At 44.7% G+C, this 26,107-nt stretch overlaps 2 protein-coding genes across 2 annotated transcripts in view; both read left to right on the top strand.

Moving 5' to 3' along the window:
• FAM83C (family with sequence similarity 83 member C) overlaps positions 1-19,901 on the top strand; it is a 32,359-nt gene extending 12,458 nt beyond the window's left edge. The window contains exon 4 of the mRNA XM_075109100.1: positions 18,504-19,901. Coding sequence (XP_074965201.1) covers positions 18,504-19,446 — 943 coding nt within the window. The 3' untranslated portion in view covers positions 19,447-19,901. The remainder of the gene's footprint in view (positions 1-18,503) is intronic.
• Positions 19,902-20,722: 821 nt separating this feature from the next.
• EIF6 (eukaryotic translation initiation factor 6) lies at positions 20,723-25,903 on the top strand. Its single transcript, XM_075109049.1, has 6 exons — positions 20,723-20,920; positions 21,020-21,105; positions 22,022-22,197; positions 23,510-23,686; positions 24,308-24,489; positions 25,696-25,903. Exons 1-6 carry the CDS (start codon positions 20,814-20,816, stop codon positions 25,703-25,705), a joined length of 738 nt encoding a protein of 245 aa, XP_074965150.1. The 5' UTR covers positions 20,723-20,813; the 3' UTR covers positions 25,706-25,903.
• Positions 25,904-26,107: the final 204 nt, after the last annotated feature.

The raw sequence follows: 26,107 nt of genomic DNA, 5'->3' as shown, positions 1-26,107 counted from the left end.
AGAAAAAGTAGCAACTACTGTGACAAAGACTGGTGACACTGAGAAAATATTCGTTACCAAAATACTGAATAACGTAGCTCTTATTTTTTTTTATCCATGATAATGGGAAACTGTTTTTGGTCTTCATTTCCTCTGATAATGTCAGGTTTCATTTTGGTGCTTTACCTTCTTCTACTCCATCCTCTTGCTCTTACCTTGCTGTTTAGCTTTCAGACAACATTATCTGCTTGTCTGCCAACATTGAAAATTCCTGGACACTGTCTATGAGTATTGCTTCATTTCTTAAAAACGTTCTACCAGGTCAGATGATGCTCCACCTAGCCTAGATTCTGCCTCCAGCTGATGCTGTTTAGGGAGAGCAGGCCAAACTGTTCTCTGTGCTCCATCCCCCTTATCCTCCCACAGCACACACAATCGTTGCATACAACCCTACTTATTCGCTTCAGTCCATGTTCTGTACCTATTGTCCGTGGATTTGCCCGAACTCATTGTCTCTTCTAAACCAATCTCCTAATTTCATGAAGTGCCCCTGATTCTAGTGCTGCAGATTGCTAACATAGCTGTCCTACATTCAGCTAAGTCATTGCTTTCACAATTTTCCAGGCCTCCATCTTATCAATCCTCCCTGCCCTTTTCTTATCTAAAGTGAAGACGTCAGCCTTTCCAGTCTCTCCTCATACAGCAGCTGCTGCATCCCTCAGTCATTTTAATTATCTTTCTCTGCACCCTCTCTAATGTCCTTCTTGAGATGCAGAGACCAGAACAGCATGCAGCCCCCAAGATATGGCTGTACCAAGGTGTTATAGAGGGTCAAAATGGTGCCCTCTGTTTTGTTATTATCACTTTTGCTGACAGTGGCCAACATTCATTGAATGTTTTATCTGTCATTGCACACTGAGCTAATGATTATTTCAGAGAACAGCTGATGATGATTCTGAGCTTATTCCTGAGCTGTTCCAGGTTCAGTATCATACAGGCCTGATACAGATAATTTTCCCCTATGGGTACACCACATTTTCCTACGCTGAAGTTCATCTGCCACATATTGGTTCACTTGCTCAGTTCTGTGAGGTCCTTCTGGATTTCCTCGCCTTCAGTGAGGTAGCCAACCACCTGAAGGAATTGAGGATGCTCTGTAAACCTGGGGATTTCACTGCACCCCTCCATGCCTGAGGTCACCCATAAGATGAAAACTAGTCCTGGCACCTACCTCTGCGGCCCCACAGCTGACTCTTAGTCATGGTGAAAAATTGCCATTAAGCCCTATCCTTTGCATTCTATGCTTTCACCAACTCTTGGTTCTTAACAAGACCTCTCCTCCATGCCCATGGCACCTTAGTTTTTTAAAAGGCTTTGGTGTAGAACCTTGTCAAAGCTGTTTGAAAACCCCAAAATATGTAGTTGACTGGTCCCTTTATCCATGTGCTTACTGGCTCCCTCACCAAACTCCAGCATGTCTGTGAGACAGGGCTTGCCTTTACAGTAGCCCTGTTGACCTTTTTCTAAGAGGGTGTGCTTCTCCATGCCCTCAGTAATCTTGTTCTTCACAGCACATCCTGCCATGTCCCAGGTTGGAGGTCAACTCCAGTGGTATGTGGGCCTCAAGATTTCATCCAGAGCCTCTTCTGTAGATGGGATCATGTTGGAAACCTCCCAGTCTTCAGCAAAGCAGTCTTTGCAGTGGCCCTGGTACATAGGAGTGAAACACATCTCAGGGTCACCAGTATTAGCAGTGGAAGCAAAATTTTCATTTGAGGTTCTCTGCCATGGTCTTGCCAATACTGAGTGCCCCTTTTGACCCATTAAATGGGCCCACCAATTTTTAAAATGTCATTTTGGCATTTTTGAACAACCCACAGCTGTAGTCATCTTGGGTATTTTGGACTTCTTTTCTGCTCTTTTTGACTAATTGCTGCATTTTTACATAGCTACCTTTCTTGAAATTTAATAACCACATGCTGCATTTATTTAGATTGATCTCTCCCACTACAGAGTTAAATTTGTGTTCTGTTATTACAAATGGGCTCTTCCACTTGACCTCTGGAAATGAGTCTTATGCATTATTCCAGACCACATCCTGAATAGCATCCTGTCTTGTGGGTCAAACAATTTAGACTAGTTAATACTGGCAAGTAATCATTTATTGCTTTCCAAAAGTTTTTCTCTGGAGTTCATCCCAGTGAAGCATTAACCTAGTATGTATATGAGTGGATGAAATCTCCCCCTATTACTACCTGTCCTAATTTTGCAGCCTTTGTAATCTCAGTTAAGATTGTCTGATCCTCATCACTCTTCTGATCAAAGGGTTGGGAGTACTGTTCTTGTACTACATTTTTATTAGTAGACACAGAGTTTTCCACCTACAGTTCTTTCCCACAGTATTTTCGTGCTGTTGCACATCGTATTATCCTTCACAAACAGTGCAACTCCCCAGGACATACTGTTCTGATATTTCTGTGAATTTGGTGCCCTGGCTATGCTTTATTCTCCTTCCACCAGGTCTTCTCGAACACTGCTGTCCCTCTCCCTTTCTCTGCCTTTTCCACCTCCTAGCCAGCACATGCTGGACCTTCAATCTACCAGTGTCCTCATCAGTGCTGTAGCTTCAAGCTGCACCTTCTCCTCTGCTTTTGACTTCATCATGTCCAAGTGTGGAGGTCTCACTTTATCACACCCTGGCAGTAAAAAATGGAAGTACCCGGTTGAAACTGTTAGGTAAAGTCTATATAAACAATATGGAAAGCAGTGTCTGGTTGCAATTTGACCATCCTAAGACATGTATGTAAGAACAATGGAGTGAACCTCTGCCTGGAAACATCTATCCATCTCCATAGACTGCAGGGGGCAGGGATTAGATAACTGAAATAACTCATCTTTGAATGGGTAAAACTGAGCATGTGTCAGCTGGATTGAACTCCACATCTGGGGGAACATTTATTTCCCTGTGGCCCAGAATCACGGTATTACTTAAAATGCAGATTTGGTTTTCTGGGTCAGTTCCTCCCTCCATTGTTCCAAGGCAGGGATTTGGATCTCCAATGTGCTCTCTTTCTAAAGGTCTCTGTATAGCTGAAACTTCTTGAGTTCTGGAAGATAATTATTCAGTTGAATAGGGTCTTATATGTGATTCTCTGCTGTTCCAGTAAGCACATGATGTTCTGGACTAAAAGAAACAGTCTCTTTTTGTGGAATTTGTTCAACAGTGGTGAGAAGCACTTCCACAGGAGAAAATCAGAATGTCTGCTACTGGATATACTGCAGCCTGGTACTATACTTAGTATAGTAGATATTTAGATTACTCTCCCTGCAGGTGGGAAAGCTAGATTCAAAGGATGAGAACAGTTCTGAGTAAAGCCAGAGATCCAGGGTGGATCCTGGGGTGTCTCAGGATGATACAGGAAAGAAGGTCAGAGTAGTCTTACCCAGTGGCAGGTTTTACAGTCCAACAGTCTTGTGTGCAGGGATCAGAGGTTCCAGAACCTCCAGGGTTATATGTTGTATATGCTTCTTTATGTTCACTTTGCCATAGGAGACTTTTTCCCACCATGGTTGTCCTCAGTGATACCCTCTGGCTATGGATTATGCAGTTTAATTTATATTTTGTGTGAAGAAGTGATCCATTCTATTTACATTAGACCTACTGCTAGATAATTATATTTGATGCCCTCAGATTCCCATAACCTGGGCAAAGTAAATAATTGTTTACTATTTTTTTTCTTGACTTCATCCATTATTTTGTCCTCCTCCATTATAATCCCTCACATGAATCATCTCTTCTCCAGCTGAGGTATCCTCGACTGTTCAGTTATTTCTCATGCAGGAGAGCTTCCAGACCTTTAATCATAATGTCTGTCTTTTGTGAGACGAATTGACCAGAACTGCATGAAGTGGTCAATATATCTCCACCCAGTACACTTTAGTGTTGTAGTATAGTAGTGACTTGTGTCTTTTCCTTTGTCCCTGTTCTGGCAGGTCCTAGTCTGCTGTTTGCCTTTTTGACTTGTGCTAAATATTGAAATGATAATTGTTTTTGAACTGTCCATGGGAACCCTGACCTCTTCCTAAGTGTTAATATGTGAGAACTCATTGATATACAAAGACCATCAGGGTTTTTGCAACAGTTTGAATTTATTGACTGTTTTGTCTACCGTTTTGTCACTTATTCACCCCATACCATAAGATCCTCTTTCAACTTTTCATTATCCATTTTTCTTTTGACCACCCTGGCTGATTTTGTCATGAGCTCTGTCATGCACTGTTTCTACCATTTTTCAGGACTTTTCTCAATATGTTGAATAGCAACGATCCCAGAACACCACTTGTGGCGTTCCACTGGGTAAACTAAAACCATTGCTAGCATTTGTATCCCATCTTTAATCAACTGTTACTCCTTGGGAAGACCTTCCTTTGTACTCCATGATCACTTAATTTTTCTAAGAGTCGTTGCTGAATGACTGTGTCAAAACCTCTTTGAAAATTCAAGTATCCAACATCAAGCAGATCAGATGCATTTGTGTGCTTGCTGCCTCCTTCAAAGAACTGCAAGAGGCCTTTGAGGCACGGCTTCTTTCCACAAAAATATGCTGAGTCTTCAGCATTATGATTATAGTTATTTACGTATCTCATAATTTTACTTTCTGTTTGCTTCTACCAGTTTGTTCAGTATGGAAATAAGACTGGCTGGTTTGTAGTTTTGCAGGACCTCTTTAAACGGTTCATATTTACTGCTTTCCATTCCTCTGCTACTATGTGCAATTTTAAATGATAGTTTATTCACTGGTTAATAATTGGAAAATGGCTGACTTCCAGTTTTTGAAAGCTGTTTACTTTAATATTTTCCTTTAATGTGCCTTTTAACGATGGTGACTTTTTGGATGTTTTAAAATGTCTTTATTTTGATGGGTACATTTTCTCTGGGACTTTAATATAGCATCTTTAAACAATCTTCATGCTGCCTCAAGCATTTAGCCTTTTTGGTTACTCTTAAATTTCTTTTTAATAGCATTCCTCACTTTTCTTTTAAGTATTACCATTGTGGATTATTTTGGTCCTGAAATAATATTTTATATGGATATGTCATGGTTATTTTTTTTGCCGAGTGGCCTTTCAAATAAACTTCCTGAAGTTGTAGTATTATTTTCTCCTTTTGTTGGTTTTCTGGTTAGTTTCTCCAAAAAAAGAGTCACTTATACTGTCTAAAATGCAGTTTCTGCAACTCTCCTAGTAATGGCCCACATTCAACATGTGTATAACGGAATCTGCTTTTATTCCCCTGCTTTCTGCCTTCTAGCCTCTCAGCATTTCCTTAGCATGGCATATTTACCATCAGCACTCTGCTTAGGAATTCATAGTATAGTCCTAATACTATGTTTTTCCTGTTTGGGAGTGGAATTTTAATCTAAAAGGAATATATTTTATTAGTTGATGTATCATTTACCTTATATGACTTTTTTTTTTGATGTATTGCGCTACTGCCCCAGCAACATATCCTCTATTTTTCCTTTCTCTATAATTTCTACCCTTGCAGTTATACTGTTCCGTGTTTTTCTTCTACCCAGTAAGTTTCTGATATGCCTTCTGTGTCAGACTCATCATTTCAGCTCACATATTTCACAACGTTCATCTGTTTCTTTAGCTCATAAAATTTATGCATGTAAAAATTTATCTAATCTGGTTGTCCACCACCGTGCACCTTTTCTAAACAGAGTTTTATTTGTTCAGCTGTTCTTCATTGATTTATGGAGGCAGCCTGGGCCACAGTGATCATGCATTGGTGGAGTTCATACTCCCTGAGGGATATGGGAAAAGCGAAGAGTATAGGCAGGACCCTAAATTTTAGGAAAGGAGAATTCCAGCTCTTCAAGGAGTTACTCAGCTGGACCCTCCTGGGAAATGGTCCTGAGGGACAAGGGAACAGAAGAGAGCTGGCAGATCTTTATGGGCATGGTCCATACAGCACAAGAGCTCTCAGTTCCCAGGTGTAAGAAATCAGGCAAGGGAGGGAAGAGACCAGCATGGCTGAGTCAAAACCTGCTGGTGAAACTAAACAGCAAGATGGAACTGCACAGGCAGTGGAAGCAGGGGCAGGTTTCCAGGGAAGAGTAAAGGGACGCTGCCTGGTTGTGTAGGGATGGGCTCAGGAGGGCCAAGGCACAGCTGGAGCTGAATTTGCAAGGAATGCAAAGAATAACAAGAAAGGCTTCTACAGGTACGTCAACCAGAAAAGGAATTCAAAGAAAGTGTACCCCCCGATGAGCAAGAATGGTGGCCGAGTATCAACAGACAAGGAGAAGGCTGAGGTACTCAACAATTTTTTTGCCTCAGTCTTCACTAGAAACCTCTCCCCTCACCCATCCCAAGTCAATGGACCTCAGGATGGAGACCAGGGGGATAAAGACCCCCCCACTGTGAGGGAGGATCAGGTTTGTGACCGCCTGAGGAACATGGATGTATAGAAGTCTATGAGACCTGATGAGATGTACCCCAGAGCCCTGAGGGAGCTGGCTGATGCAGTTGCCAAGCAATTTGAAAAGTCATGGCAGTCAAGTGAAGTCCCTGGGGACTGGAAGAAGGGAAACACTGTGCCCATCTTTAGAAAGGGTAGAAAGGAAGGCCCGGGGAACTACCATCCTTTCAGCCTCACCTCTGTGCCTGGGAAGATCATGAAACTGATCCTCCTAGAAACTACACTAAGGCACGTGGAAGACAGGGAGGTGATTTGAGGCAGGCAGCATGGCTTCACCAAGGCCGAGTCCTGTCTGACCAACCTAGTGGCCTTCCATGATGGAGTGATTGTACCAGTGGACAAGGGAAGAGCTACGGATGTCATCTCTCTGGACTTCTGTCCAGGGCCTTTGACATGGTCTCCCACAGCATCCTTCTCTCTAAACTGGGGAGATATGGATTTGATGGGTGGAATGTTTGGTGGATAAGGAATTGGTTGGATAGTTGCATCCAGAGGGTAGTGGTCAATGACTTGATGTCCAGATGGAGATCAGTGATGAATGGTGTCCCTCAATGGTCCATACTGGAACCAGTACTGTTTAATGTCTTCATCAATGACATAGACAGTGGGATTGAGTGCACCCTCAGCAAGTTTGCAGATGACACCAAGCTGAGTGGTGAGGTTGACATACCAGAAAGATGGGATGTCATCCAAAGAGACCTAGACAAGCCGGAGAGGTGGGCCTGTGAGAACCTCATGAGGTTCAACGAGGCCAAATGCAAGGTCCTGCACGTGGGTCGGGGCAACCCCTGGTATCAACACAGGCTGGGGGATGAAGGGATTGAGAGCAGCCCTGAAGAGAAGAATTTGCGGGTACTGGTGGATGAAAAGCTGACCATGAGCTGGCAATGTGTGCTTGTAGCCCAGAAGGCCAACCATATCTTGGGCTGCATCAAAAGCAGCGTGGCCAGCAGGTCGAGGGAGGTGATTCTGCCCCTCTACTCTGCTGTGGTGAGACCGCCCCCTGGAGTACTGCATCCAGCTCAGGAGCCCTCAACACAGGAAAGACATGGACCTGTTGGAGTGGGTCCAGAGGAGGGCCACAAAAATGATCCGAGGCCTGGAGCACCTCTGCTACTAGGCCAGGCTGAGAGAGTTGGGGTTGTTCAGCCTGGAGAAGAGAAGGCTGTGGGGAGACCTTATTGCAGCCTTCCATAGTTAAAGGGGGGCTTTAGGAAGGATGGGGGCAACCTTTTTAGCAAGGCCTGTTGTGACAGAACAAGGAGTAATGGTTTTAACCTAAAGGAGGGTAGATTTAGACTGGATATAGGAAAAACATTTTTTACAATGAGGGTGGTGTAACACTGGCGCAAGTTGCCCAGAGAGGTGGTTGATGCCCCATCCCTAGAAACATTCAAGGTCAGGTTGGGCGGGGCTCTGAGCAACCTGATCTAGTGAGGATGTCCCTGCTCACTGCAGGGGGCTTGGGACATCTAAAGGTCCCTTCCAACCTAAACTGTTCTATGATTCTATGATTCTAATTTCTTACCTAACTATCATTAATTTCCATTCAGGATATTCTGTTCTTATATCAGAATAGAGTTTTCTTGCTTTTATTCCTAAGATAAAGTGGCTGATCTCAAACTTTGTGGCCTTCTACACATCACAGCTCTGTTCCACATTCTAATTTAGAGCCCCACTATATCTTCTGCATTATATTGTGCAGTAGCCAGGTTTCATTTAGGTTAAGATGGAATCCAGTTTTCTTTACAGAGTCACTATGTTCCTACTGTTTGCCATTTCTTTATGGTTCTACCATCCTTCCCCTAAACATGTCCTGAAATGCTCTTTTACTTTTCTGTCCCATTCTAAGCATGGAAGAAGAGCATTTTATCAGGCCACCAATAAATTCCTGATCTTTTCTAGCTTCCTGCTTAGGTGCTTTTATCATACCCCCCCAGACTCATCCTATCTCTTCTTATGTTAATGGGAACTATACAGACATTGACCGGTGGCTTCTCTGAAGTGCTCCATAACTTAGATCCAAATGTCTCTACTGCATTTCATCCCAGCAAGCAACTCACTCTTCATTCTTTACTGTCATCCCGCCTGAGCATTGAATCATGGAAGACTACATGTATGTGCTGTCTGTCTCTTATGGACACCAACACAAGTTAGTACCTTCCCTAGAGCTTGGTTTGTACAGCCTGGGGGAAGTTACCATGCTGACTGTCATCTCCTGTTCCTCAGAGGCTTCAAATCCAGTGAAAGGATTATTCATGTCTTGTAGGCCACAGTGTAGTTCATACACCCCCGGGGGTGTTTGGTTTTTTTCCAAGCACTGTGACACTACAGATGTGTGGGGTTTTTTTAAGACATACTCCAAGCCCTAGTGCTGCTGCCTACTCATTCTTCAGCCTGTATTTGTGCACCTGATCATGACTGCCTGTAATGTTTTTTTTCTGAATATTTTCCTGATGAGCTGCCTCCTTTTTTTTCAGGACCTTTTCCAAACTCGTATCTGTGCAGTCCCTCTCCATTGGATATGGTTTGTGAATTTAATGAGTGTACACTCTTACATTACTTAGGCTGCTCATGAAGATATTGGGTAGTACCAGGGCCAAGATGCTAGATCCCTCTAGAGTTTCAATACATCTATGTTGACAGTGAATCCAGATGTCTAGTCTCTCTGCATCCTTTCTTGCAGAGGAGTATTTTCCTACTCTATCCTTGACTATTCAGTATATTCAGGGGTATTCAGTAAGTGTCTCTTCACCTGGAAGAAGAGACTCTTTTCTCCTCAAATGCATGCTCAAATCATGCCTGAAATAACTTTTAGTCTCTAGTTACATCTCTAGCCAACAGATTCTCTCTTCTATGTGCCCTATATGCAGTATTACATGCATGCCACAAGAGTAGTATACATATTGACATTTTCATAATGAATCATATATGTTGATACTGTTGTTCTCCGTGCTGACATTTTCCTTGATAGTTTTGTAAAAGCCCTGCTTATTTTCCAAAATACTCTTGGCAAGATGAACTCATTCTGATATATTGGTGCCTATTGATATGAAACAGGCACATTTTTTGAGTTTTCTAAATACGGGAATCAAGCTCACTGCTCTTATCTTAAACAACTGTAGGCAAATGAGTTTAGAATCCTCAACTCTTATGTGTTTACTGATTAAATATTTCCTTGTGTTTTCCATCTTTAACATTATATTTCCTCTAAATGGAGGCAAGGAGAAAACAGGATTCATTGAGATAGCTAGGAAAAGCAATAACCTAAAATCCTGAATATAATATATAAAATATCTGATATATAATATCTAGTTATATAATAGGTATAGTTATATATTATATCTAGTTATTTAGTATTATTCTGGGCACCAGAAGAAATAGTATGTGCCTTTGATCACTTATTTAATGTAACAGAGTTAAGGATATGAAGACATTTACTAATGCAGCAGATAAGAGCCATCTGAGGGCAAATGGGGCTAGAGCTAAAGAGGATCTTGAACAGGAAAACCAGAGTAAACTTTGCGAGGTTAGGACAGAGGAAAGAAGTGGTATTGCCGGCCTGAAACGGAGTTATGTGGCTCTTTGAGTTGCCTTAAAGGAGATCAAATTTCTCAGCTCAAAATGGAAAGGTGGTCAATGTATCGGTATGTGTCCTGGCACTGGCACAGAGAGGAAGGAGCTCATTGTTTGCTATATTGTAGTGGAAGAAACTCAAGATTTGGTGTTGAAGCTGACACAACAACTGAATATGAAAAACGAGAGGAGAAAGCTGAGAGGATGACAAAAGCTCTGGATCTGGCTTCAGGACAGAGGAAGAAGGTCTAAGTACCTTAAGTGTTTGGCAATGGACAGGTAAAGCTACATAGGTTTGAAGCTGGAAGAGGCTTGGACTGTCTTTAAAAGAAAGGTGCTCACACTCTCAGGTGTCTATGTCCCAAGCGAGAGGAAAGAGCTTTTAAAAGTGAGTTCCAGATCTAACTTGATGAACAGTCACCTCAAAAAGAAATTACAATTAAGCAGAAAGTGAATGCATAAGGAATGGAAAGCATAGTGTAACAGCAAGGAAACCCCAGGCTGATTTGCATCACAATAAAGAGCGTTGCCAGAAGATAAGCTATATATAACCTTGTGAAGCACACCAAAGCAAAGAGAAGGAAGTCCTCAGGTGTATAAATAAAAAGTGAATCCATAAGAGACAAGGTATGTTGCTGTAAGGATGAATAAGAAATAAGAGATAACTAGATGGGATGCCCGAATATTGTGGTTTAGCCGGCAACTCAGACCCAAACAGCCACTCGCTCCCTCCCCCACCAGAGGGATGGGGGAGAGAATCAGGAGGGTAAAGCTCGTGGCTTGAGATAAGACCAGTTTAATAATTAAAGTAAAACAATAACCGCAACAATAATGCAATGGACAGGAAAACAATGAGAGGTGCGAAACCTGTGCTGGGGGGAAAGGGGAAATGAACCACCAAAACAAACAGCATGTGACATAGCCGCTCACTGCCAGTCCCCAAGCCACAACTGCCCCCCAAGCACCAACTGCCCTGGTTAATATACTGGTTGTGGTGTCACATGGTACGGAATGAATATCACATTGACCAGTTTGGGACAGCTGTCTTGGTTGTGGCCGTGCCCCTCCCAGGCTCTTGCCCACGTGGCAGAACATGTGGGATAGCATAGGCGAATCCCTAGGCCAGTGGGCACCCCCAGTGTTTTGGAGCTTCACCCCTGAACAAGTGCAGAATCCTGAAAAACTAGTAGAATATTTGGAGAAAGTATGTTTTTACGCTGGGAACTCCACAGAGACACAGACAACTGTGATGTGCTGGGGCCTGGCTCATGCATACCAAGCCCTGCTCAACAGTATTCAGTGCTCCCAAGGGGAAGAGAAGGTCTCTGGATTGAAAGACAAAGTGACAGGCAATGTGGTCACTCCAACCTCAACAACAGGCACTGCAGCCACTCAAAACCCTAGGACAAGCACTGCGGCCACTGAAACCCCCATGACAGGCACTGGAGCTGAATCAGAGAATCAACCCATGCCAGTATCAGTCGCCCCCATACTCAAGAAGAAATCTTGGAAGCGGATGTCAACTTGTTTAGAACGGGATGATGAAGAAGCAGGGCCATCATGAGGAGAAGAGGAGGAAGAAGTCATAAATGAAATGGAGACCACTCGATCCCTGTCCTTGAGCAAGTTGCGGGACATACAAAAGATTTTGGCCATTGTTCAGGTAAGCAAATTGTCATCTGGCTGCTCTGATGCTGGGATAATGGGTCCAGCAGCCTGGAATTAGAGGGGAAAGAAGCCAAACAACTGGGATCCCTTTCTGGGGAAGGAGGCGTTGACGGCTTTATTGCGTTCCAATAAAGCAATTGGAAAAGGGACACAAGCTCTCAGCCTCTGGAGGCGACGCCTGTCTGGAGTGAAGGAAAGGTATCCCTTTAAAGAAGATGTTACATATCGCCTAGGGAAATGGACAACCGTGGAGAAAGGCATCCAGTATCTCAGGGAATTAGCTGTGCTTGAGGTGATTTATGGTGACCTGGACGATCAACAGTCATCCAAAGATCCAGATGAAGCCAAGTGCACACGACCCATGTGGCGGAAGTTTGTACGGAGCGCACCATCTTCGCATGCAAACTCATTAGCAGTAACATCCTGGAGAGATGACAAGGCACCAACAGTGGCAGAAGTGATAGATAGACTCCAGGATTACGACACAAATATCTCTTCCTCGCTCGTCTCTGCTGTGGAGAAACTATCCCAAGAGGTCCAGCAACTCAAAGAAGATCTGTCCTACTCCCCACCTCGACAGAGCAGTGTCTCAGCTGTTAGGAATAAGCGTCCTTTGGCTCAAAGGAGAGGATACACACCACGGGCCACCCTATGGTTCTACCTGCGTGACTACGGAGAGGACATGATGAGGAGGGGTGGCAAGCCTACCTCGACCCTACAGGCACGAGTACATGAACTGCAAGGAAGAACAGTCACTCAGGGAGGCTCTTCCAGGAAAGCTGCTGCTCCAGTTTCCAGCGAGCAACTCCCCAGACAGAGGAGTAGAAGCGCAGATTTTATTTCTAAGCGTAATAGAGGGACTCCTGATTCACATTTACAGGAAGTGAGTTGTGACTGCCACGATCAGGACTAGAGGGGCCCTGCCTCCAGCCGGGTGGAGGAAAGGGATAACCGGGCTTACTGGACTGTGTGGATGCGATGGCCTGGCACGTCCGACCCACAGGAGTATAAAGCTTTAGTGGACACCGGCGCACAGTGCACCTTAATGCCATCAAACTATATAGGGGCAGAACCCATCAGCATTGCTGGAGTGACAGGGGGATCCCAAGAGCTAACTGTATTGGAGGCCGAAGTGAGCCTAACTGGGAATGAGTGGCAAAAGCACCCCATTGTGACTGGCCCCAAGGCTCCATGCATCCTTGGCATAGACTACCTCAGGAGAGGGTATTTCAAGGACCCAAAAGGGTACAGGTAGGCTTTTGGTGTAGCTGCCTTGGAGACGGAGGAAACTAAACAGCTGTCTACCTTGCCTTGCCTCTCGAAGGACCCTTCTGTTGTGGGAAGCTGGAAAGGTCCCTGACTACTACAGGTGCTACAGTGACAAGAATTAACTCTTTCTCAACCACAACCAGCACACCAAATTAACTGAATGCATTGCCCTGTTTTTAATCAAAATGAGGATGACAAATGAGGGGTGGAAATGATTTCAAGTGCATTGGAAGCAAGCTTAAAGAGTTTACTACAATAAAGTCAGATTATTATCATCTTATTAAAGAAAATGTCCCTTGAAATTAAAGGTCTAGTAATAAGTTACATTTAGCAATGAGCAAAAATGAAGCACAGAAGTTTGTATTGGCATAGAGAAAGAAACGAATGCCTTTGAGCCAAAGTGACAGAAAGGCAATAAACATGTGTAAGAGAAACTACTGAAAGAAGCAAAAAAACTGCTGCAAATTGGTGTGTCACCAGCTGGACATTGCTGAAGCAGAGAAGCTGGGTATGACGAACTGTGGGTCACCTTTACAATACAGCTGTAGAAAGGCCACTGCAACACTAGTCTGTACTGGAGCTTTACAGAGGGGCACGCAGTAATCCTGTTGTCGAAAATGCTGCTGAGACTGAGACTTCGGCTGAAATACTGAAGGGTGCGCCTGCCACTCGTGCTCGACCCAAGGCAGAGCACCAGGGCAGGGGATGCTGCGGCAGGACAGGCAGGTGTCTCCCACCTCCTGGGAGATTATATTGCAACGCCATCTCCTGGCTAAAGGCTGAGCTGCACGGGCTCCTGGAGCGATCCTACCCTACAGCGATCCTGTCCCAGATTCCTGTAATTTGTGCCCCGGGATGATTCAGGACTGGATAAGGGATCTCTGCTTGCAGCAGTTTGTTATGAAAAAAAAAATGGGAGGAAAATCCTATCACTTTTAGAAACTTACATGAACTTTTAGCATCCACTGTGGCCTGCAGTGAGAAGCTCCACAGCTTGCCTGTGAGTTGTGTTGTGCAAGGAAGTACTTCTTCTTGTCTGTATTGAATTTGTAACCTGTTAACTTCATTCAATGCCTTATTTTTATACCAGAAGAGACCAAGAATGACTCCATTCATGGAGGAAAAGACCTTTATCAGTTTGCAGTGATGGGAATAGCTGTGGCTGGCAAGGCCACATTATCCTATCATGGAAACCTGTACTACGGCAAGGAGGAGGGCTGTGCCACTGGGGGGATCTGGATGATTCCTTCCAGGTCCTGTCGTGACACAGAGAGGGCAGGCCCCCGTTGGATCAGTGTGAGAAACTGGGACACAGTAATGCTTAGACTGGGGAAAGAGCCATAAGAGGCATCAGTGCTGGGGACAGTCGTAAGACATGGGGAGTGAATTGCTGGATCTGAAGCTGCTCCCAGTACAGGGAAAAGGACAGTTGATGTGGATGAGAGGAGACGGCTGGATGTACCTATCTTGTGCGTTTCTACAGGGAGGCAGTACTTGGGTCAGAGGGTGCAGTGAGAAGACAGAAGGTGGAAGTCCCTTCAGCCAGGGAGAGAGGGAAAATCTAAGCAAGACCTGCTGTTTACCTCCTGCTAAGGTGGGGCCAGAGGCCTTGATGGGTAGCTGTAGTGATATTCCTGCTAGGCCATTTGAGCCTGAGACATGAGACCTCCTAGCTAGAATGAGGAGGGCAAACATGACCACTTGCACAGCTCCATTTCCAGGTCTGTGGGCAACAGCAGTACCAGGCTGGGTGAACAGGGATGGGAGGCATTATTGTCCACCTGGCTGACCAGTGTTCTCTCACAGTTCATGGGACAATGCTTGCAGTGCGAGGGATGCAAGCCTGTACCTCCAGAGGAGAGGGTGCTCAGCCCTCTGAGCGCATTTGTACTTTTGAGGAGTTCAAGTGAACATAAGTGAATGTGTGAGCGGAGTGCATCCTTGGTTGGGATATCTCTAAGCACTGTGCAGTGCAGATGCAGCACTCTTGTGTGGAAGGGTAATCACAGAATCACAGAATCCCAGGTTGGAAGGGACCTCAGGGATCATCTAGTCCAACCTTTCTGGGAAGAGCACAGTCTAGACAAGATGGCCCAGCACCCTGTCCAGACGACTCTTAAAGATGCCCAACGTGGCCGAGTCACCCCCTTCCCTAGGGAGATTATTCCAACGGTGACTGTCCTCAGTGTGAAAAATTTCCCTCTGGTGTCCAGTCGGAATCTCTCCAAGAGCAACTTGTGTCCATTCCCCCTTGTCCTCTCCATGGGACTCCGTGTAAAAAGGGAGTCTCCATCTTCTTTGTAGCTACCCTGTAAGTACTGGTACATGGGGATGAGATCCCCCCTGAGCCTCTTTTTCTCAAGGCTGAACAAACCCAGCTCTCCCAGCCTGTCCTTGTATGGCAGCTTCCCAGTCCTCTGATCATCTTGGTGGCCCTTCTCTGGACCCTTTCCAGCCTGTCCACATCCTTTTTGTATAGCAAGGACCAGAACTGGACACAGTGCTCCAGGTGTGGCCTGACAAGCGCTGAGTAGAGTGGGATGATGACTTCTTTCTCTCTGCTGGCGATGCACTCTTTGATGCAACCCAGCATCCTGTTGGCCTTCTTGGCCGCAGCAGCCACTGTTTGCTCATGTTGAGCTTTCTGTCCACCAGGACCCCCCAGGTCCCTTTCCACAGAGCTGCTCTCCAGCCAGGTGGATTCCAGTCTGTGCTGCATTCCCGGATTATATTTTCCCAGGCATGTGACCTTACACTTGTCCTTGTTGAACTTCATAAGGTTCTTGCTGGCCCACTCTTCCAGCCTATCCAGATCTTCCGGCAGAGCAGCTCTTCCTTCTGGAGTGTCTACTTCCCCACTCAACTTAGTGTCATCTGCAAACTTCATCAGGCAACAAGCTGTAATAGCTTTAAGCAATGTGGATGGGAACATCAGCACTTCTGGGAGCCAGGCAGTGCCCCTGGGATAGATGCCTTTGACAATGTTGATGCAGGCTACACAAAATCTCCCCTGTCTGGAGTCTTGAATTTCTTCAGAGAACCCTCACAGCTTTGTGAGACATAACTTTCCTTTGCAAAAGCCACCTTTCCTATTTTATCATATTTACCTATATGGCCATTAACTGTATTATTTAGAAAAGTCTCTACTAATTTGTGCTGTACAGTTATGAGACTTAACGGTCTGGAACATTAAAAAATTATATTTCATAACCAGCCTTCCACTCTTCTGGTAACCAAGGCACATACAAGTGAGAGATAACACATCCTGGTTAGTAGTTGAGCTATTATACCCTTGCATTCCTTTGGTGCTCTTGGGTTAATGTTACCTCATCCTGCCCATTTGTTACTATCTGCTTTGTTGATATGTTTTCTAATCCCTTCTATAGAACTTTCAGCATGAGACTGATCCTACCTTATGTCCTGTATAAAGGTGGGTCTAGGGCAGGGATCATCCTGAGCTCCTGTACAATAAGCACTGATGCAGAGGAATTAGCTGAGTACTCCTATTACACCTGGACCATATGCTAGCTGGACAAAGAGCTGAATATTATGCCTATTGCAATGTGTGACCCATCCTCTTTGAAAGACAGGCTTTGTGGTCTTGGTAGCTTCTCTTCTGTCATCAGACATCCCAGCTATATTTCTGGGTTTTTTTCTCATGTCTCTCTGTGAAGTTGTATGCATTTGCTTTGAGACTCCGTTATGGCATTTCTGAATACTCTTCATGCCACCTGCAAAGGTTTTTCACTCTTACTTAATTAAGCTGTTTTGATGGTCAGCAGAACAGTACTCATCTTTCATTTTACGTTGCTCTTTGGGGGAGTGTGCATGCTGATGTAAGTATACTACTTTCTTCAAAACAACCTTATGCCATAACAACTGCATACTGCTCAGGAACAAGCCAAGAGCTGGTTTTCCTACTAAAAGTTCCGAATAGCTGTTTTGTGCAGTAAACACTGATAAGGTCCCAAAACATAGTGCCAGTATCTTGCCCTGAAATGCCTTTTACTTGAGAATAATCGGAATCTCTCATTACAATTGCTGTCCTGTAGTTTCTGTGATTTCATCCTGCTCAAAGTCAGTATCTTGCTTTAGCAGCTGATAATGCAGCCTTAGGCTGGTACTTCCATCTGTGAAGGTTCTGTTTTATTTAACAGAGTTAGTTTGCTAATCTGGTTAACTACAGCAAGAATAAAAGCAGCAGCTGATGACTGGGATGACCAGGAGCTTGGGGAGCCTAGGCTGTAAGAGGCGCTTCCCTGTTTAGTCTAGGAAATTGAAGATTGGGAGAAATGTGGTTACTATCTGTAGATATATGGGGGGAGAGCCAATTAAGTTACAGTTTTGGCACAAACAACAGGTAGGGTTAAATAGATAAGGCAAATATGTAGAGTAGCAATTAGTGAAAGTTCTTCCCCAGCTGGGGCAAAACCTAATTCATTTTAAGGTGAAACATAACAAGCTCCCAGAAAAGATCCCAAGACATCATACTGCAAGAGCAGGGACTGAACCTGCTGAGCAAAGGACTTGTGAACTTCTAACACCATGTATCTTTTAACTGGATGGCAAAGAAAAGATGGAAAGAGTCTGGGGAATCTAACAGCAATACTTGTGGAAAACATAATCAGCCTTCCTATCCTGAGGTATTCCTGTGGGGGTCTGGAGACCTCTGTTCCTCAAAGCAGTGCCCAAGATCTCCATTCCTCACTGTCCTGCCTGCCTAAGCATCTCCTTCAAGTCCAGCACATGTTGCAGATGTTAAGGACACGAGAATGTAGCTCCTGCCAGTGCAAGGGAAGAGATCAGGAGACCAGCCATGCTTTGATATCTCCCCAGTCTCCTTGCCCTCTGTGTAAGGTATGGTTGCAGTATACTGTGCTAGCCAAATGCTGAGCTAGAAAGGCTGCAAAGCTGGGTAGAAACAGCCCTTCAGTGCCATGTGCTTCATATCTCATTGACCTGTAGCCACATTGTCTCCAGACAGTCAGAGCTCTCCTTGCCACTGCTTGCTTGATACAAACTATGCACACCACTGTACCCCTCTGCATGGACTGACAAGTCTGCCCACAAACGGTTAGCTGGTACTCTCTAACACATGGAGAGGACGGGGAATGGGGAATGATGGTTCCTTGCTTATGGACAGAGAACACTGGCAAGAGGGAGCTGGAGAAGAAAAGGTCTGGAACATGCTGTTGTGTTTTTTAGGCAGGGACCAGTTGCTGCTCTATATCCTTCATAAGGCTAAGGAAAACTGTCTGATATTTCTTGTTCATTGTTTATATTTTCATATAGTTCATTACATCACTGCACTGAAATTACATTACCATTTTAGGGTTGTTCTTTTGTAATTATGTAACGAGTACATTCATCTCTACAAGTCTTCTCGGACTTGCATACCTCAGGGAAAGTTTAATGACAAAAATTGGGTAGCCATACATCACTTGAATGTTAAAATCAATGCTAGGTTTCTTGGCACTCTCTGAACTAAAGTTACATGCATTTTTTTGTTTTTATTTTTTCGCAGTTTCACCTGGCTTTGCAGCCAAGTCCACACCAGCCTGGTGACCCACTTCTGTGGTCAAATTGTTGCAGAGTTTGACAAGGAATTCCGGTACTTATATGCAGAGTCCAGAGCAGTGACCAGCTTCCTTGTGCCAGATCCTGGAATGTGCCCCTCTTCTCAGAATATCTCAAAAGTTGCCAACTCCCTTTTAAAACCCACTCAGGTGAATGATGCTGAAACCTTGAGTCTCTCCAGCAGCCTTTCCAATGTAAGCATCAGAAGCATAAAAATATCTCCCTTTCTGAAAAACTCCAGCTGCAATGTACACCAGGAGAAGCAAGATTCAAGCTCTGATTCTGGTAATAAGAAGGGGAAGGAAGACACATCTCTGAAGCCCGCTTGCCCTAAGCAGCAAGGAGAATCACCAGACTCACAGAACAGTCCTCCAGATAAATCCACCCCAGCCTTGTATCACAAATCAAATCTCATTACAGCAAGGACATTCTTGCAGCCAGAGCCTTCCCCTGCCCTAACCTCCAATAAACCTAGTTATCAAGGGGACAACAAGGCTAACAACAGCCACTGCTCCCCAGTAAGACAGGAACAGACATTGCAATCCCTTTCAGAGGGTGCCAGTAGCAATGGGACAAACATGAAACAGAAAGGGCCTGCTGCTACCTCCAGGGAACTGGCAGCAGAAAATGACAGCACTTTTTATTGTATGGAGAAACGACGAAGTCCCAAACAAGGAAAATTGGACCTGCTATCCCCATATAACCAGCTACAACAAAATAAAAAGCCTGTAGTTCCTTGCTATGATAAACTCACTGAGGACATGCTGATGGAAAAGAACAGTGCATATGGGGCTGAGAAGAGAATGACTCTTGGGCACAGTAAGCTGGATCTGATCACCAAGTACAACAAGTTAAAATCTAAACATATACACAGTCGGTTTGAACTCTGACCTGGGCCTTGAGGTGTCCTTTGGTCTTATTTTCAAGGGGTTGCTTTTCCCCACAGATCATCATACCTGGGGCTTGAAATCAAAGTACAGATGGCAAATTAGTCTTGTTCCTATTAAAAGGTGTCTGTGCTGTTTCTAATATATGCAGATGACTGATTCAGATGAGATTAGCAAGTAAAGTTCAAATTTTCAATTACAAGATTGTGGCCGGAGAGAGAAGATGACATAAACATAATCCACACCTCTATGTTCTTTTTTTACCCATTTGGGAAAGAACCATTTCCCGCAAAACTTACAGCAAAACCATTGCTACAGCTGGAAACTGTTTGGCCACTGAAGTCTTCAGGGTGAACCCAAGTTCTCCTTGTACTAAGTGATTCCTCTCCCTGTACCCATGTGCTGAAAAAGAAATGGTCAAAGGCAGGGTAATGTTAAAAATAAATGAGCCGTTCTGCTGGAAAGAGCTGTGTTGTGTCCCTCATGGGGAGGTAAGCACCCTGAGCTTAGCCAGGGCCCCTCTGTGCCGAGTTGTGCCACACCAGGAGGATACGGGTGGCATGTCTAGACACATGGTTGGCATCTGCAAAGGGTTGACATTGACATGTAAATGGTGACTGCACACGGGTGGGATCACCACATGGGTGGTGTCTACACAAAGTTCCTATCTGAACACAGGTGGCAGCTGACACAGGTCATGCCTGGGCACAGGTGGCCCCTATACATGAGTGACATGCTGAGGCACTTGGGTGGCATATGGATCATGGGTATGTCTGCACACAGATGATGCACCTGCAACTGAGCACTGTTGTACACAGAAGATGTCAGCACAAAGGTGGTGCTTGGACACAGGTCACACCTGGACCGGGATGGCGTGTCTGCACATGGGTAGCATCTGAACATTTATTGTGTCTGCACACAGGTCGTGGTGGCCCATGGCAGTGTATCCGGGCTCACAGGACAGCAATAGCACTCCCAGGCCCATGGTGGCATCTTCAGGTGCAGGTGGCCTGTGAGGGCAAGCGGGTGGCCTCAGCCTCTGGTGGTGTATCTGGGCAGACGGTGACATGGCGAAGGCCACGGTAGCGAGTGGTGCCTGGGGACGTGCTGCTGCCCCGCAGACCCCCGAGGGATGACGCCGAGGCGGGTCCCTTCCGCGGCCGGGGAGGCAGAGCGGCGGCGGCCGGGGCGATGGTGCCTCCCGGCCGCTTGCGGCGCTGTAGCCGCCCGGCGCAGCCGAGGCCGCTCTGCCTCGCGCCTTCCGCTCGCCGCTGCCGGAAGCGGAAGCGGCAGTGCCGCGTGAGTCCGGCAGAGACCTAGGCAGCCGTTGGGAGAGTGGCCTGTCCCTGCTGCCGTGCGTGGCCCCGGCCATGGCTGTCCGCGCCAGCTTCGAGAACAACAATGAGCTGGGCTGCTTCGCCAAGCTCACCAACGCCTACTGCCTCGTAGCTGTCGGCGGTTCCGAGAACTTCTACAGGTGAGGGAATCCCGAGGGCTCGGCGCAGGCGGCGCGGCCTGGCCCTCTCCCCTGCGGCGAGCCCCACGGCAGCCCCCTGACGGCGCTTTTTCCTTGCAGCGTCTTCGAGGGAGAGCTTTTCGGGACCATCCCGGTGGTGCACGCCTCTATCGCTGGCTGCCGCATCATCGGCAGAATGTGTGTGGGTAGGTACCCTTCGGCCCCCGAGCGCGAGCCCGGCCGGGCCCTCGGGGCGAGGAGAGCCCGAAGGACTCCGGGGGAAATGGGAAGGCAATCCCGCCTTCGGCTGGTGCACACCGTGACGTGCTGTGGGTTTAACTGTGGTGGCCAGCGCCCCTCATCCTCAGAGTTTTTATTTTAGTGATGCAAGTGTGTGAAGAGGAGGAATGAAAATGGAAAAACTAAAACTCGCCCAATAACAAAAAGCTGGGGTAGTGGGGAGTGATCCCCTCTCATGGCTTGAAGGTGGGCTAAAGATGTGTAAGTGTACTTTCTGGTAAACTGGGAGAAGTTTTGTTTTTCTTAAGGTTAATGGTTCCATGCCAGCACTGGAGGCCAGAGCCCAGGCGGGGGTGGGGGTATTAACAGGTGAGAAAGTCAAAGAAAAGTCTTTGTCTCTGGTTAGTGAGACCCTATTCAGTCAGATGAACTTCTTGATTGAGTTTTATTCCTCTGAAAAGAATGTCTTTGTCCATCTTACCTTACTGCTTTGCAACAGTAAAGTAATACAAACAAGCAGTGTCAGTATATTTTGGAGGGCAATTGGCATTTATAGGGAATGTTCCTAGTGAAAGCGTTTCATTGAGAACCCTGGGCTTCCTTTAGTTCTTTTGAAAAAGAGAAGTGATTAAAGGTACTGCCATTCACCCATTTCTACTCTGAGATAAGTCTATGCTTCATCCTGGTTTTCCCTTACCTGTGGTGCTGTGTTATTTTTAAATGGTAACGTTATTTCTCTTGGGCTGAATTCTGGGCTTGGGAGGAGTGGATTGCACAAGGGCAATTCAAGCCATTGTATGAACATCAGGAAAGTAAGAAGCACCCTAGAAACATTCTTTTTTTCTCTTTTTTTTTTTTTTTTTTGTGTGTGCATCATTTTAGGAAACAGACATGGACTGTTGGTCCCAAGCAGTACAACAGACCAAGAGCTTCAACATATCCGCAATAGTCTCCCAGATTCTGTACGAATTCAGCGAGTAGAAGAGCGTCTCTCAGCACTGGGCAATGTCACTACCTGCAATGACTATGTAGCTCTTGTTCATCCAGATCTTGACAGGGTATATGGCTCCATATGCTTTTAAATTCGTAGCGGATGTGTGTGAAATGATTGCCAAGCTGCAGTTTGGGTCTGTAGTTGTTGAGGATTGCTGGATGTATGGGGGGATCAGAAGACCTATGCTAACAGCTGAGCTAAAGTCATGTGGAAGGCTGTGCTGCCTCATGTTTCCTTACTTCTCAAGAGAGAAGTCTCAAAATTGAATTTTGGACTTATAACTTGGTTTCACTTGGCTTGCCTCTTTTCCTATATTTAGCTTTATTTGTGGATGTGGACCCTATCCTAAGTGTAGCGTGCCCCCTCTTGTTTAGCATGCTGTAGTAAATGCTCTTTGTAGAAGGGAAGGAGTGGGATATGGAAGTATTTTGTCAAGTGCAATTTGCTTTGCATATGTAAAATTGAATGAATTAAAAGAGAGTGTGCATGTGTGTAATAAAGAGAGCATAAAGAAAAGTTTAGTCAGGACTACAGCAGTACTTACAAGCTACTACTGAGCTAGCTGAAATTTGCCCTGGTTGAAAGAGGCAATGTGGTGATGTGCATGTTTACAGAGGGTTGAAAGTAAAATGGAAGGTTCTTGTATGAAAGTTTAAAATAAGGGCAGAGGAGACAAAGTTGCTGCTACTTTATGTTTGAGAACTGATATCTTAATAGCATTAGAGAGAGGTGTGTTGTGTGGCTACAGGTGGTGAAGGTCCTTATAGTGCTTGCTTTCAATTTGTGTTAAAGGTGTTGAAGAAATGGGACTTGGTGTTAGGAGTGTGAAGGAAAAAAAAAAGGGGGTGCGGTGAAGGTATTGGTCTTTACAGCATATTATGTTTTAAATAAGTGTAAAAAGTAAAGTAAGATGGCAAGAGAAGGAGAAATCAAAATAATTCACAGTGAAAACCTGGAGGGGAATGTAGTCCTTAGAGTTTTACAGAAGGATAAGAAAATTTTGTCCCAGTGGTCTGGGACAAAAGAGGACTGGTTCACAGGGAATGCTCAGAGAACAGGCATTGACATAACTGATTGCTGCCAACATCCTCCAGAAAGAGGGGAGAAGAGTATTTCCCAGTAAAGGCATGGTGTTGTGTTAGTTATAATGGCCCAGCTCAGTATGCACAGGTAACTGGAAACATCTGGAGTATAGAGGTTGTGTAAGCATTTGATAATGTTTGGAGTATTGCAGTCCAGTCCACTGTGGATTGTGAAAGTGTGGGCAGGCTTTCAAAGTGGAGGATCCCAGCTAATGGTTGTGTGCAGGAATAGCTTGACTTCCAATTCTGTGATACCATTTTGCTGAGGGCTTTATTGTCTCTTTCTGTTTGCAGGAGACAGAAGAGATCTTGGCAGATGTACTGAAGGTTGAGGTTTTCAGACAAACGGTAGCAGATCAGGTGCTGGTAGGAAGTTACTGTGTTTTTAGTAACCAAGGAGGAATTGTGCACCCCAAAACTTCAATTGATGATCAGGATGAACTGTCTTCATTGCTCCAGGTCCCACTCGTGGTAAGGCATTTGTGGGTTTGTGTTTTCTCTTGCCACTCCCTTCCAACCCAGTTCTCAGTTTTAATGTTTCTTCATCTTGTAGGCTCTGAGATATTGTTTCCTCTCAGAGCTGTTCCAAGTGGGAGATGAGGAAAAGACTTGAATGGAGCAAATCTTCTGAGACATTTTCCCTGTCTCTTCTGAGTCTGAATAAGCTGCTTAGCATCTTTATTTTGCTTCTGAAACATTGCTCTGCTGGGATTATGCACGTAGTGCTGATTGATTCATACAGAATGTGAGATTGATTGTGGTTTGGCCAAAGGCAGTGTTTAAAAAAAATTGAGTAATAAAATCCTGTCCCTGCTCAACTGAATTTCTGAATTTTGTGATTGCTCTGCCTTTGTGCTTTCTACTTGTTAGATTTTATTTCACTGGACATCACACAGTTTTTCTTTACAGAGGTTAAAGGCTGTTGATTAATCTTTTAATCTGAAATCTTTATAATTTTGTTGATGGCAGAAACTTTAATCTTTTCGGGAGTGTGAGTTGAGGCCCTCTACTAAAGACTTGTAGTAAGGGTGCGTAACGAAACGTGTTGCTGTCAGCATACCCTGTTAACTCTTGCTGCTTTGTTTTTGCTAGGCTGGAACAGTGAATCGTGGCAGTGAGGTCATTGCAGCAGGAATGGTTGTAAATGACTGGTGTGCTTTCTGTGGTCTGGACACAACCAGCACTGAACTCTCCGTCATCGAGAGTATCTTCAGGCTGAATGAAGCTCAGCCAAGTACTATTGCTACCAGCATGAGAGATTCCTTGATTGACAGGTAGGGATGATCCAGGTCTGTGTATAATCTGTATATGTTCAAAACAGGCAAGATCTTACTACAAAATCAGCTGTTTTCACAACTGATTTATCTGTTGTTCATTTTTTTTTAAATTTTATTTTTTTACTTCCTCTTTCCTTATGTTGGGTTACTGACAGCAATTACCTTGTTGCAGAAGGGTTTGCTTCCTTGTAGCTGATGAGCCTGCTTAGTCCTGTATGGGAAGTAAGGGGGTTTGTTGCAGTATAATACTTTTTGTGAGAAATAGTATCCGTTTCAACTTTCAGATACCTTTTTCTAGGTGTTCAGTTCTTAGCTATGACATGAATGGATTTTTTTTAAACAAATCTTGTTTTAGAAGTTAAGATGCCACTGGCTTTGCTTGACATATTGGCTTTTGATTCTTGTAACCTGTACAATTATTTCAAATGCCTGCTACAAGCATTTCTGGAGCCAGAAAGACCTTGGAACTTGTCTGCTGCTGCCTTTAGTATTTTTAATTTTTTTAAGCCTTTTTGTCAAAAGCTTTGTCCAAGTTACCTTTTAATGGGAGGCAGGTTTTCTTGTTTTCTGTCTGGAGTGGTAGTGATATAGGACCTTCATTCATTATAGGGCTTACATTCATTAATATATGCAAAATTTTTTTACAAGGTTTAGGCATATGTATAGATGAATTTCCTATGCAAACTTCTTTTCGGCTTTCATCTGATTACAACTCTTACAATCATTGCTGTGGTGCTAGAAGTGTGTTCTTGAGCTACCTAGGCCATTGCAACTTAGTGGCTGAGTTCTCAGTTACAAGAATGTATGAGAATGGTTTATGGCCTAAGGAAAGAATAAGGAATTTCTTGAATGAAGAACCATTTGAAACAGTTTTTGCTGCCCCTTCACAGTTCCCGTATAAAGTCTTGATGTCTCTGAGCATAACAGAGCCATCACTAAACTTGCTCTGAGCTTTTGATAACTACTTAGGCCAGGCTGAGTGTATATTTTGCCTTTGCCAGGCTTGACAAGTCTGTTCTTATGGCTGGCTGTTAGCAGCCACTAGGTCTGCTTCCCTGTTTTCATAGACCCTTATGTTGTAGGAAGGGAAATTTATACTGGGGCTTTGTAACTGGAGGTTGAGAACTGACTGTACTGGTGTTTTGAAATGCTGTACTCTCTGGTGCTTGTCTGCTAAATCTCCTTTCTGTTTTGTCTTTTTAGCTTGACATGAGCAATGCTGGTTCCTACTTTTCAGAAAGCTCCTAAGGAGTGAGGGGTCAAGCTGCACTTTGGATTACAGACATCTAGACCTTCTGATGTTGTTTCTGCAGGCCTAGGCCAAGGAAGAGGCTACAAAACCAACTTTTCCTAGTGTTTTGTAAACTAAGTATTATTTAAAAACCTGATAAATAACATAAGTTACAAGTAAGGAATGCTCTCTATCCCTCTGGTGACATTTTCCACTTCTTCAGCTGTGCTTCCTGGCTTTGTGATGCTGACCATAGAATCATAGAATTGGTAAGGTTGGAAAAGACCCTTAAGATCATTGAGTCCAACCATTAACCTATCACTGCCTAGTCCACCACTAAACCATATCCTCAAGCACCACATCTACGCTTCTTTTAAATACCTC

The sequence above is a fragment of the Phalacrocorax aristotelis genome, chromosome 13, assembly GCF_949628215.1.
Source record: "Phalacrocorax aristotelis chromosome 13, bGulAri2.1, whole genome shotgun sequence".
In the NCBI taxonomy this organism is placed as follows: Eukaryota; Metazoa; Chordata; class Aves; order Suliformes; family Phalacrocoracidae; genus Phalacrocorax; species Phalacrocorax aristotelis.
This window is presented reverse-complemented; position numbering and strand designations above follow the sequence as displayed.